Genomic DNA, 13,249 nt, shown 5'->3' with positions numbered 1-13,249 from the left:
TATTTTCTACTTAATTTTTAAAATATGGTTGTTTATTTAAGCTATTTAAATTTTTATGTTACCTGTTGTTTTAACTGTAGCTGGCTTTAATTTCTATTGTTACCTGTCTTAAATCCCATGTTGGGAGAAAACCTGGAAAATGAATGAATAAATAAACTGATATTAGTAGGAATGTATGGTATACATTCAGAGATAGTAGAAGAGCAATATTATGAGTGGTGGTATGTTTAGATACAGTGAACCAAAAGCAAAAAAATATGATTATTGTTGGAGGGAGGAGAGATAATAGAACTCAAGATGGCAGCAAAGGACTCAAAGAGTATTTGGTTCTGTTATTACTGTTTGAAGAGCTTTATAAATATTGGGCAAGCAGCTTCTGTGTATGTATATGTATTTGTGTGTGTGTGTATATATATATATCTGTGTCAATATTGTATGTATAAATAGACTGTTCCAACTGAAGAATCTTAACAGCTCAGCTCTTCAGACCAAAGTGTTTCCCTTTCAGTGTGTGGCAAATCTGTTTGAGACTATTATATGTTCAGGCTGGTTTGGAACCTTTTCATAATCTGTACAAGTCAGCTGAAAACATTCCAGAAGCTGGAGGTAGAACAAAAAAAATGTCAAGAATCTGGACATAAATTGCTCCTCTGTATTGCGATACAAATAAGTACAATAGGGACTTTGAGCAGCCAGAACATATGCCCTTTAGGAAAGCATGTTTCTATAATCAGTAAAGAATTCAAGTAAAAAAGTGTCACTTAGATTCTGTCAGTAATAATTTTGAAACCATTGAAGCCATATCATATGCCAGACCTAAAATAGAATAGAGTTTAATTTTAAACCCCATTCTTCAGAAATCAAAGGTCTCTCGTATGTTTTCATTCTTTCTCTGATGAATTTGGAATAATTAATCAGCTACTACTGATTGATTGCTTCCACATCTTAAACCCAATGACTCAGCTGGTTCTTTTCTTTCCCATATAATTCATCATCCAGAATTTCTCACTGGAAGAAATTCAGAATTCTCTTTTATATCCACCCTTGGGATTCCTTGACAATGTTTTGCTCTTTTTTAAAAACTGAACTGTCCCTCATTTATCTCCACAAACCCTATGCATTTCGGGTCTGTGTATGATGCTGATGATGCTCACCCGTACCTGTTTTTTTCAACCCTTTGGGCTGATTTAAACTACAGCTGTGATTCACAACCAGGGAGGATCCAAATGTGGATTACAGCTCCTGGGATCCCTCACAATAAGCCATGATAGCTGAAGCATCTGGGGGTTGATGCCTTAGTAGCACTTGCCCTGTAAACTGTTGTCCAATGATTTAAATAGCATTTCTATTTAGTTTGGTAATAGCAACTAGAAAGCCAGAGAGCTGCCCAGGTCCTCAAAGAGAACTTGGATGGCTGTAATTCTTTTCTCCAATGCACCCAAATCTGTCAAAAAAATATTTTGGCCTCCAAATGTGTTCTAGGGAACATGGAAGCACCCCTGACAGATGGCCATCCAGCCTCTGTTTCAAAGCTTCCAAAGAAGGAGCCTCCACCACACTCCAGGGCAGAAAGTTCCACTGCTGAACAGCTCTCACAGTCAGGAAGTTCTTCCTAATGTTCATATGGAATCTCCTTTCTTGTAGTTTGAAGTCATTGTTCCACGTCCTAGTCTCCAGGGCAGCATAAAACAAGCTCCCTCAAAGTGGAATAAGTTTAAGAAACCATGCTCTAAAGGACATTCTTAACATTTTGGCCTCTGGGGAGCCTTGGAGCTATGGTTCACACTTTACCAATTTCTGACTTAAATGTATTAGTACCTGTATACTCATGTGTTTAAGAACATGTTTATCTGTCTTACATGCTGCACTGTCCTCATGTTTTCTGCTTATCAATTGACAACTTCTCCCTTTTGTCCAAAAATTTTCAACCTCTCTTTTTCCTTCAACACGAAGTTGTGTATTCTTTATATATGCTGGATCACCAGACCGTCAGATAATTTAATATACTTAAAGTAGTTGTCATATTATGAAGTGCATATTTTGCCTCTTTTTAAATTTTTTAGCTCATTCTAATTTTATTTCCTGTTTTCACTGCCTCTATATGTCCTTTCTACCAAAGTAATCCATCTTTCTCTGGATTCTTCCATACTTCATTCAAACATTTCCCCTTTTCTCAAGAGACCTTAAAACATAGATTTTCTTTGCAGTATTTGAAATACTTCCTTTGTCTGCATTCTTTGGATGTATGTCTTACTAAATGTTTCACTAAATGGAATGTATATTCAGTGGCTGCTTTCTATATAATTTGTTTTCCTCTTTTCCATTTGTTACTTTCTTCATATAATTTTTTTTTGGATGAGATTTCTCTTTTTGTTGTTGTACCATGCTCTGTTAATAATAGGGTAAAATGTATACTTTCAGATCAGATCATAGAGACAAACTGCATAAAATTTAAACTATGCTTTAGGAAATTTGATTGTCTATTGAAACCTACATTGAAACCTTCTTTTCCTTGTCAAGCGTCAATAGCTTCCCCACTCAGATTCCCTATGGTTTTAATTTCTCATCTATTAGTGTGTATAAAATTCTTTGATAGTTGGCTTTATATAGATTTTAATAGTGTTGTTAGTCAACTTTTATTCACATAAAATAGACACACATGCAAATAGAAACCAGTATTGTATGTATTGCTTGTTCTGCTTTGATAGTTATGGTTCACCCATCACCATTAATAATATTTCTCTGCTTTTTTGTTTCAGACTGATTCAAAATTGGTTCAAAAGTGGTTGGATGGTGTGAAAGACTTTTTAATAAAAGAACAGGCTGTCCAAAGGGATCCTGAAAGCCTTCAAAAACAGCTTGACCAATGCATGGTAAGTCCTGTGGTTCCAGAACTCATGTTGATAGCACAATCTGTGGATTGCATGCATTGGCATAGAAAAATTCTGCCTCTTATTTAAAAAAGCAACATCAAGGCTTGCTGTTTTGATTATATCAAGCTGTGGATAATAGAATCCATGTATAGTTGAATCCATGGATATGGAGAGCTGATTATATAATACTGCATATTCTCCTTTTGCCTACTCTGCAGCCATCTCTAAGTGTTTAACAGAGCATGTTATGTAACTAAAGAGGTCATCCTTTTAAATATAATTAACACCTTGAAGAATCTCCATGTTGCCCATGCAGGTTAAGTGGAACCTTGAAGACAAAAAGCAGTAATAATGAATGAATGAAAACAGTAATAATGAACTTTCTTTATAGCCTGCCCTATGTCCACGAGGGGAGTCAGGGTGGCTCACACAGTGGCAAACATTAAATGCTCACAGTAATTTACAAACAAATTAAAAAACAACTCAATAAATTATAAAACAACTTCAATAAACAAGACGTAGCACACTTCACATAATCACAATTCTTAAAATCTTATTCACATCTTTAAAATTAGACTGAAATTGTTGGAGGAGAGATGGTAAAGAAGTGGATCTCCACATTTATAAAGTATTGTAGTACCTTGAGGATTTACAAAGTTTTCCTTTTGTCTTATTCTTTAGCCAGTTGAGCCACATAGGGCACTTTGGGCTTGAGTATCCAGAGCTTAGTAAAGGAAAAAGTCTGATTCAATAGCAGGGTCATGATTGGCAAACATATTTACACCTGTTAACATAACAAACCTACCTGTATAGTTTTCTTTTTTTCCTTTTACTTCATTGATGAAATATAGGCCAAAATCCAGATAACTGAACTTGGCATGCTCTTCTATAACACAGGACAAACTAAGTTGCAAGATGAGCATCTCAAATAGAGTTTATAATGTAATATTTGTATGTAGGCAGCAGTGGGTAGAAAAAAAACCCCAGAATTGTTGTGTACGAGACCTTACACAGCTGGAAAATATTCTCTGAATTGGAACTGCTATGTGTTTAAATAGAACATGCAATTATGTGTTTGTTAACTTTAAATAATTTTGTTTATGAAAAAGTTCAGAAATGATGAAGGATGACTCTTAGATGTATCTGTGTAATGTTTTCAAAATAAGCAGTGTTCTGAAAGAAGCTCTGTTTTCTCTCATGTTTTTATGGTCAGTTGTTTATTATTGAAATGGAAAAGACTGAGTTGTCTTTAAAAGAGATGAAAGAAATAGACTCTGCTTTAAGAGACCAGCCTGTCAGTGCCTGGGTGAAATCTAAGCTGGCAGATGTCCAATTACAGTGGGAGAAACTGAGCAAGCAGGTTAGTTATTGATAGCATTACTCTTTATTTGCATTATCTTATCTGTCATTCTGTATTCATAGGAGTATATATTTCTGTTCTGTACATTGCATGAGTAGAGCTTGGCAGCCAGATAGCAATAGGTTTCAAAGAGCTGAATGCAATTGATTTCACTTATTGAAATGGATGGGGGAACGCACCTCCCTTTGCACCCGTAAAATGTTCTAATGGGCTTGGAAACTCCCTTGGGCTTCATGGAGGAAGAGGAGGAGAAAGGCTGAAGTAAGGAATAACATTCCACTCCCTAGCAGACTTCTCCAAGGATGCCATTGGATTAAACCCATAGTTGTTTTTGTTTCCAATATGTATACAAACTACTTGTTCTTTTTTTAGAAATACTCAAAAAGCACAAGCAAAACTGATTTTATATTACTGTGACAAGGCTCTTGACTTTCAAATAGTTTCAACCATTTTGTAGAGCACCATTTAATTTAATATGCAGTTATTTAGATAACCCTTTAGTAGATGCCACCTTGCTGTCCAACTTGGTTTTGTAGAAGTCTACTCCAGTTGAAGCTAAACAAGAAAATAACTGTAAATAGCCATGTGCTAAATATTATACAGTTAAGACTGAACAAAGGGAGGCCAAAATCATTTGTCCTTTTCCAAAGGAGATCCCTTTATGGAATTGTCAGGAACTAAGCTGTAACCTCATTGATCTTATCAGTATGGTATGTAATTATTTATGCTATATGAGGTTTGATGAGTAAAAGGAGGAATTTAGGTCTGCCATTTTTGTCAAGCAAGTGCTTGTTTACATTTTTGCTGTAGTAAAAATCTGGGCCAATCTGAACTATGCCCAAATAACATGACATTTAATTCTTTATTTTTGTATTCTTTTTTTAAAAATAAGCCTTTCTTAAAAGGTCAGTCCTTTCTGTTTGCATTTGGTGTCTTTTCCTCTAGGACAGTGGTTCTCAATCTGGGGGTCCTCAGGTGTTTTGGCCTGCAACTCCTAGAAATCCAGCTGTTAGGATTTCTGAGGTTGAAAACCACTGTTTTAGGACTACATTCAGGACTGAAATGTGGGTACACATTCAGTTTGGAAGAAGATACTATATGAACTGAAGCTTTTTATGCATTTACTGTGCACTTGATACTGCTAGCAATCCATGTTATTTTTTTCATGAAACAACCATACTCTAAAAACCTGGAACAGAAATCCAAGTTGTTGGCTCTTTGCCAGTCACATAAAGTTTGAGTGGTCCATTTCCCAGTGCTATGTTACTATGGAGTTGTTCCCGTTTACAACCATAATGCACACTGCCCTGCTAAGAATTAGCAGAAATAATATTCAATTACATCTGCTAGCTCCAGTAACCCATAATGAAAGATCTTACTTTGTAACCATAGGAACAGTACTTCCTAGATATGTTCTGCCTTTATTTAAAATATTGAATGAAATTATTACCTAAAAAGTAACCTATTGAAACTTTTAGCACTCTGATATTCAGTGCTAAGATACTCTGTAAGTGATTCAGGCAGCTTTGAACAATACTATATATCCTTTATGCTTTTTGGTCGAATTCCTAGATCATTAGTCAGAAAAATCAATTATCTGAGAGTCAAGAAAAAGCCGTAAACCTCAAAAAGGATTTGGCAGAGATGCAAGAATGGATGGCTCAGGCTGAAGAAGAATATTTGGAGAGGGATTTTGAATACAAGAGTCCAGATGAGCTGGAGAATGCTGTGGAGGAAATGAAGGTCAGAAATACTAGAAAAGCATGATGGATTTTATGTAGTCACTGAACTTGGGTGAATAGCTATCTGTTTTTTAACATGAAATTACTTTTCGGAAAAGGACTCGGAACAGATTTAGAATGCAGGGTTTTTAAATGTTATATTCAGATTAGCATAGTAATCAGACTACCCATCTTAATTGTCCTTGGAAATATGAGAAAAGGGGAAAAGCAAAATGATTTCAAGGGGGAAAAGCCTCTGAGGAGGGAAAAAAAGCTTTTGTATATTTAATTACATCCAAATCTTTCAGTGTAGAAAGGAATGAGACTTTTAGATTCCTATTGAAATTTGAATGAGGTCAAAGAGTAGTATAATGCTTTAAGTGGTGGACTAGGATACAGGAAAACCAGGGCTTGAATTCAGCCATGGAAGCCCACTCCCCCACCACACACAATGAACAAATTATGTGATAGTTCAGCTTTATGTCTTCATAAGTCAAAGATTACTTGAAGGTACAGAAGTCCAGCAACAACAGAGTAGCTACCCATTTGAAAGGTGGGTGCTATTTTGGTAAGATGGATTCAGCCTACTGCTAAGCAATAAACAGGACCTAGAAGAAGATAAATTATAAATCTTGCTTATACTCTGGAACCTAGGAAGGTTGAGGTTTGAAAGTAGTGTGGATACATTTACAAACTGCAGAGCTGAATTGCCATTTAGGGAATTTTGCACCTGAACTGAAATTGGTGTATACAGGCTATCATGCTGTTTCCTTACCCATCAACTATCACGCCTGTTGATGTCGCCTGGACTGTCAAATATAAAAATGTCATTGTAATAGTAGCAATTGGCACAGTGAGGGAACTGGAAGTAAGGTGTGAGTCAGAGGACAAATGTAACATACCCATTTCATGTGAAGTATTCCGTGTGCAAAAGAAATAACCTATCTCTTGTTAATGGCAGGACTTCTGTGGACAGTTTTGGGTGTTATTTCTTTTTAAAAAAAACAAGCGGAGAAGTAGATTAGTCCAGCTTCTCCCAACTTGGCACTTTTCAGATATGTTAGAATACAGGCCCCATCATCCTGTCAGAATAGTCTTTGCTACAAGATTCCTTGTTTGGTAAATTGTAATTTATGACAGCTGTTTCCAGAAATAATGACATTTTACAAGTCATTATTTGGATTATAAAATGAAATTAGCACTGAAATTGGAGTGTGCAAATTCCTTGGTTAGAGAGAAAATTTATTTTTAAGGACTCGGAAAGCAGCCTAAATTAAGTGCCAGTTGGTACAATGGATGAAGCATTGTTCTTAAGTAAAGAGACTCAGAAAAAAGTCAGTTTTTGATTAAATCTGTGTATTAGTTTAATTTGCATCACAATGACCTAAATCCAGTTGCTAACCCCAACTAGAGTAGATCTACAATATAAATGGGTTTTACATAGGTGTTGACATGGGATTTGGAAATTTATTTTGTCAGTGTAATCTAGTTGGAAGTAGTTTGGTTTATCAGGAGAATCAGGAGAATAAAATGAGATAGTCCATATGTCATAACACTGCAACTCCCATTAGCTTCAACCAGCATATCTGATGGTGGAGAATGCTTGTAATTCTAGGAACACCTAAACTGGCTTCATGATCCCCACCATTTGTTTAATGAAGTTCAAAGCCTTGGAATTAAGTCTAGTTTGGCCTGTATTCATTTTCTTTGAGCAGAGAGCAAAAGAAGATGTGCTGCAGAAGGAAGTGCGGGTGAAAATTCTGAAAGACAACATCAAGATGTTAGCTGCTAAACTGCCATCTGGTGGCCAGGACATAACAACGGAGCTTAACCTTGTACTGGAGAATTACCAGCTACTTTGTAATCGGATTCGAGGGAAATGCCACACTTTGGAGGTATGGTCCACAGTGTAGCTCTCCCCCTTGTATTTCTTTTTGCACCTTGGGAGTTTCAAACCCAAGGCTATTTCTTTAATGTTAAAACTTTATCACTTGATTTATTGGTGTGTTTACTATTTACAACATGGTTTTCACACTTGCATTTTAAAAGTCTTAAAGAGGGGATTAGTAAGTCCAGTGTGATGTGGGAGTTTGAGTATTGGACTTGAACTCTTGGAGACTGGAGTTTGAATTCCCACTCAGCCATGGAAAGCCACTGGGTGACCTTAACCAAATTATATTTCTCTCTCAGCCTCAGAGAAAGGCAATAGCAAACTCCCTCTGAAAAAAATTATTCGATGTGGTTTCCATGATAGGGTTGCCTTAGAGTTGCCTAAGTAAAAAATGACCTAAAGACGCACAACAACAGCTAGATAATTAAATCATGTTAGATCTTTACGAGCATTAATATTGATATACTTTTTAAAGTAAGAATGTCACAAACAATTTATTATTTAATTTCTTCTCATCTGTTTTATATTGCTATAAAGGAACTGTTAGTATTCTCCATCACTGATATGGTACAAAATAAATTCATATATGTGGTTACAGTATTAGTGGGGATGATCCATCTCTTGATGACCTGTTGGGCAACAAGCGATGCTAACATATAACTGGAAACCAAATAATTATAGAAAACTAGGCCTTGCCTTAGCTTTAGGCTATTGTGTCTAGAGTGGTTATAATATCTGTAGGACTGGGTGCAATTGTGGTTCCAAGCATGTCTGCAAATATTTGGTAGACTTGATTACTATAGTTACCCCAACTCTGATGGCTGCTTTAAATGATGTTTTGCAGCATGCACTGGAAATGCAAATATCTTCACATACCTTTCCAAGTACTGCTGGTACAGTGATCTTTATGAGACCTTGTTTGCTTTATTGTCAGAGTGTAAGGAATGGAGCTACTTATGGCATATTTCTTGTGTGCCTTTCAGTTGTTTCCAATTTACTGGTCTCTAGAACCATAGTCCAGTGGTCAAACCACATTGGCCACTATGATTGTGATATGTGTGTGTGTGTTTGTGCGCGCGCACACACACATATTTTAAGCATTTAATACATCTTTAGTTACAGTTATCTTTTTTCATCCTTATTAAACTACAAATTTAAGTACTAGCCATACAAAAATTCATGACCCTAATATATATCTATATCAATATATCTCTCACAATCTATTCCCCACAAACCTCAGTTCCAGTAAATCATTCTTCCTCTTTTGCACCAAATCATTTCAGATTGCACCTCCCTCGCAACCAATTTCATGAATATGTAAATAAACAAATATTTCATGCACATGCACATACTTTTACCATATTACATTAGTGTAGAAATATAATATAATTTTTGTAACATGTTCCCATTCCATCTAGATTGAATATTTATCAGGTGTGGAACCAGCCATATTAAGTCAGCTTCAAACTGAGACTTGATATGGAGATTTCCTTGTTGTTTGTAGCTTGGATGAAGGGAAATGAAAAAATGTGCTTCTATGTTTTTACTTGGGAAGCCAAAATAATAACAATCATGTAGAGAACATATAGTCATGAAATATTGTTTAATGGCATGTTTATTATGACCACAGACCAAGAACCAAGGTGAGGGGGGCTGTAACAAGTGGGAAAGTGCTAGAATGGATGAGGAGACTGGGGCAGAGGGCCAAGGGATCATAGAGTAGAAATGGACTTGCAATTTGAGGAACAACTCTATTTTATTTCTGAAATACAATATAATATCCTCCTCCTAACTTTCTCCTTCAGGAAGTCTGGTCATGCTGGATTGAACTATTACACTACTTGGATCTGGAAACAGCCTGGCTCAATACTCTGGAGGAGAAAATGAAATGCACTGAAAATTTACCAGATAAAGTGGAAGCTGTTAATGATGCTCTTGAGGTATGTTGAATGCTCTATAAAACTAGGGAGTGCCCATAAAAAAGAGAATAGCAATGTAACCTTTTTTTAAAGAAAGGAATATTTTTTCCATTGCATTTGGAGATTGGATAGCAATGATGATAGGGTTGTTGCAGACTTTGAAGTACGAAATCTATTCTGACTCTCTATTCCATCCATGGTTGTGTTCTGTGCATTTTGTGTACGGCATATTGCCCTGATTTGTTAACCAAGTGATCTATGCATTCTGGGATGCTTAGCAGATATGGGACCTGAGAAAATTACTGTAGCTATTTGGGCAAGTTTTCCTAGAAAGCATTTTGGTTTACCTTTACCCTTATGACTTTATTTTCTGACCCTTCCTGCATTCAAATATATACATGAAATTGCCACGAAAAGTTATCCAGAATGTTGTGACTGAATCTCATCAGTACATGAGGTTATCAGTAGAGGTAATTAGTCCCCCTCCCAGGGAGTCAGCTCCTTGCTGAACAGACATACTATTGAGGCATTTTGGCAGCTCCGCTTTCTAGATCCTTTACTGTTCTTCAGCAGTGTGGGTGTATATGATACGTTCCTAATTTTGTGGAGATTATTTCACCCTGGATCTCGAAGAACCTAGCTTATTCTGCAGTGCATTTTATGTCTGAACTCAGACTTTCCTGGGACCTTTTTTTAATGTATTGCATACCCTTAGACATAGGGTGCTGTACACATTGGCTATATTCATTTTTTTGCTATTGTGGCCTTGAGTTGGCTTTGAATTGTGTTATATGGTCAGTGTAGAAGGGTCCTAGACAAATATAATGGTCTCTATGTGGAGTTGCTTTAATACTTGTTGTTTTGGAAAATGCCTAGTACAAACTAACCAGGTTATTTTCTTGTGTGCATTTCTAAAACCATATATCATATTCTTGAACTATCCAGAGTACATAACTTTTCTATTTGTTTCCAAGCCTTATTGAATTGCTGGTTTTGATCTATAAAAATATGCTTGGGGCTATGACATTTACATTTGAGTTCCGGTTATGTGTCCCACTTCCTGGAAAGCTGATTTTGGTGTACCTCGGGAGAAGATATTCTGCATAGCAGTGGCATAATTCTGGTTTTCCTTTTCCAGAAAAATTTGATTGGTTCCCTATTAGCTTTTACCCCCTGCAGCCTTTAATCGGTTTTATTGTCTCAACAAGAATCTTTGGATCAGTGAGATTTACATAACTGTTTCCTTACTATGCAGCAGTTGATTTTGTTAGTTTCCTCTAACTGATCCTAGCAATATTTAGGCAATAATGTTCTGCTTTGTGGTATTAAATTGCTTCTTACTGGTTACCATAAGTAACATGTGGCATGGAGGCACATACATGTACAGTTTGTTATTTAATCTAAAGGAGTTGTATTACTTCTGGAATTACTGCATTTTTTCTGTTGATGAATTACCTAAAGCATTCATTGCCTAGATAGACATATCTATAAGTATTTACATTTTTTTTAAAGTAAATTCAATTTCTTTTTAGTCATTGGAATCTGTCCTTCGGCATCCTACGGATAATCGCACACAAATTCGGGAGCTTGGCCAAACATTGATTGATGGAGGAATCCTTGATGAAATCATCAGTGAAAAATTGGAGGCTTTCAATGCTCGTTATGATGAATTAAGCCATATGGTAAGAATTTGGGTTTCATCATATCAATGAGTCTCACTTGTAAGTTGTTTGTCCTGAGGTTCTTCTACTGATGAACATTGTCATTACAAATGACAACAAGTAATTATTAATAATTTTCTTCTTGCTATAGGAAAATCTTTGGAAACCATAGTTTTCAGAGTCTGCTCACAATCTAAGATTTGTTTTACCTAAAATGTGCATATTGTTGTTTTGCAAAGAAAGCAGCATTTATTGCACAGGATGATGGAAAAAACAGCAACTTGAACATACTTGGAAACTTCTCTATCTTTTGGCTTTTGATGTTGTGAATATATGACTTTGAATGAAGCTTGAAATGAGGGTAAATCACTGCCGTTATATGGATTTCCTATTTTGAGAATCTCTCAGTTGTGTATCTTTCAATATGGCTCCCCTTGATCTCAAAAAAGAAATATTTGATTACAATCCTTTGGCAGTCAAAAGAAAACATAAAACATGGAGTCTGTTCTTATTTTATTTCATATTTATATTTAGGGTTGTGTTTAGATTCAGAAGTGTTTTGTATTCTCCTTTTTAGGTAGTAAGCAGGCAGATTTCCTTGGAGCAACAGCTTCAGACAATGCGTGAAAGCGAGCACATGTTACAAGTCCTCCAAGAAAGCTTGAAGGATCTGGATAAACAACTAACTTCCTACTTGACAGATAGAATAGATGCCTTCCAAATGCCACAGGAGGCACAGGTATTTCAAGGTTTTTTTTTGTTTTTTTGCAGTCTAGGATTTTGAGTTGCAGAATGATGACAGATTGCCTCTTGAAAGGATCTGGTGCTTTATAATTCCACTGTGCGAGTATGTGGGAGGATGCATTGGAGTCCCTGCTGTAATGGGCCTAATGACTTTGAAAGAAGCAGCCTATCATCAAAGCCAGCATGACTGATGCAGACATGGCAACATTCATAATAGAGTTCTGCAGTGTGATTTATTGTTTTTAAAGCTGATATCTGCCATGTGCTATTTTCCCCTTTCCTAAAATGACTTGACAGAAAATCCAAGCTGAGATTGCTGCTCATGAATCTACCTTGGAAGAGCTAAAAAAGAATGTGCGGTCATGGATGCCATCCTCCCCAGAGTGCAGATCTCCTCGTGGCGGGTCACATTTGGATGCTTTGCAGGTGAAAATAACAAATTATTCAATTTCAGGGGTTGTTGTTTTTTTGTTTATGGGAAATAATATAATAGAATATATTTTTTCTAAAAAGGACAGAGTGCATTTGTGCTATGAAAAATCTCATTCTTGTGACTTGAATTATTTTAGTAGTATTCTAGATTGCTCTTGGTTTGTATTCATTCATTTAGTCTGGGCAGGCTTGAGAAGGAAAGGACTAACATAGTAATTATCTCTGTTAATGGCCAATTACACTGACCAACACATATTTTGGTGCATCAGATGTTAGACCAGATTCTGGGTTTATTTGTCCTCCTGATTCCAAAAAATGCATTGGCCTTCCCTTAACATCTCTAGTTTTTGAGATAAAGAACATATGGCATATACCAGTTGCCATCTGCTTGCATATAGAAAATCATGATATCTAAGAAACTAAAGTTGACGTGGTTGATTTTCTGAATCAACGCCCCAAATATTTTGGAAAATGGCCTTTTGGAAATCATAGAAACCATGACCTTTCAGAGAAGAGCCAAAAATCCTATAGAGTAGAATCTTCTCTTTAGGTATACAACCAGATATAATTATGCTAGGCAATGGTCCCAGTTGTTAGAGCGCATAACCTGTTATCTCCGATCTGTTAGGAAAACAGAGTTTTTGCCAT

At 36.2% G+C, this 13,249-nt stretch overlaps 1 protein-coding gene across 1 annotated transcript in view; it reads left to right on the top strand.

Moving 5' to 3' along the window:
• The window catches only part of UTRN (utrophin), a 406,557-nt gene that overhangs the window by 113,939 nt on the left and 279,369 nt on the right, over positions 1 to 13,249 (top strand). Inside the window, exons 24-31 of the mRNA XM_060753499.2 lie at positions 2,760 to 2,873; positions 4,087 to 4,233; positions 5,806 to 5,976; positions 7,670 to 7,849; positions 9,651 to 9,785; positions 11,297 to 11,446; positions 12,003 to 12,164; positions 12,467 to 12,595. Coding sequence (XP_060609482.2) covers positions 2,760 to 2,873; positions 4,087 to 4,233; positions 5,806 to 5,976; positions 7,670 to 7,849; positions 9,651 to 9,785; positions 11,297 to 11,446; positions 12,003 to 12,164; positions 12,467 to 12,595 — 1,188 coding nt within the window. The remainder of the gene's footprint in view (positions 1 to 2,759; positions 2,874 to 4,086; positions 4,234 to 5,805; positions 5,977 to 7,669; positions 7,850 to 9,650; positions 9,786 to 11,296; positions 11,447 to 12,002; positions 12,165 to 12,466; positions 12,596 to 13,249) is intronic.

This window comes from Anolis sagrei, chromosome 1, assembly GCF_037176765.1.
Source record: "Anolis sagrei isolate rAnoSag1 chromosome 1, rAnoSag1.mat, whole genome shotgun sequence".
Taxonomy (NCBI): Eukaryota; Metazoa; Chordata; class Lepidosauria; order Squamata; family Dactyloidae; genus Anolis; species Anolis sagrei.
Note: the sequence above shows the minus strand (reverse complement) of the source record. Positions and strands in the feature narration are given on the sequence as shown.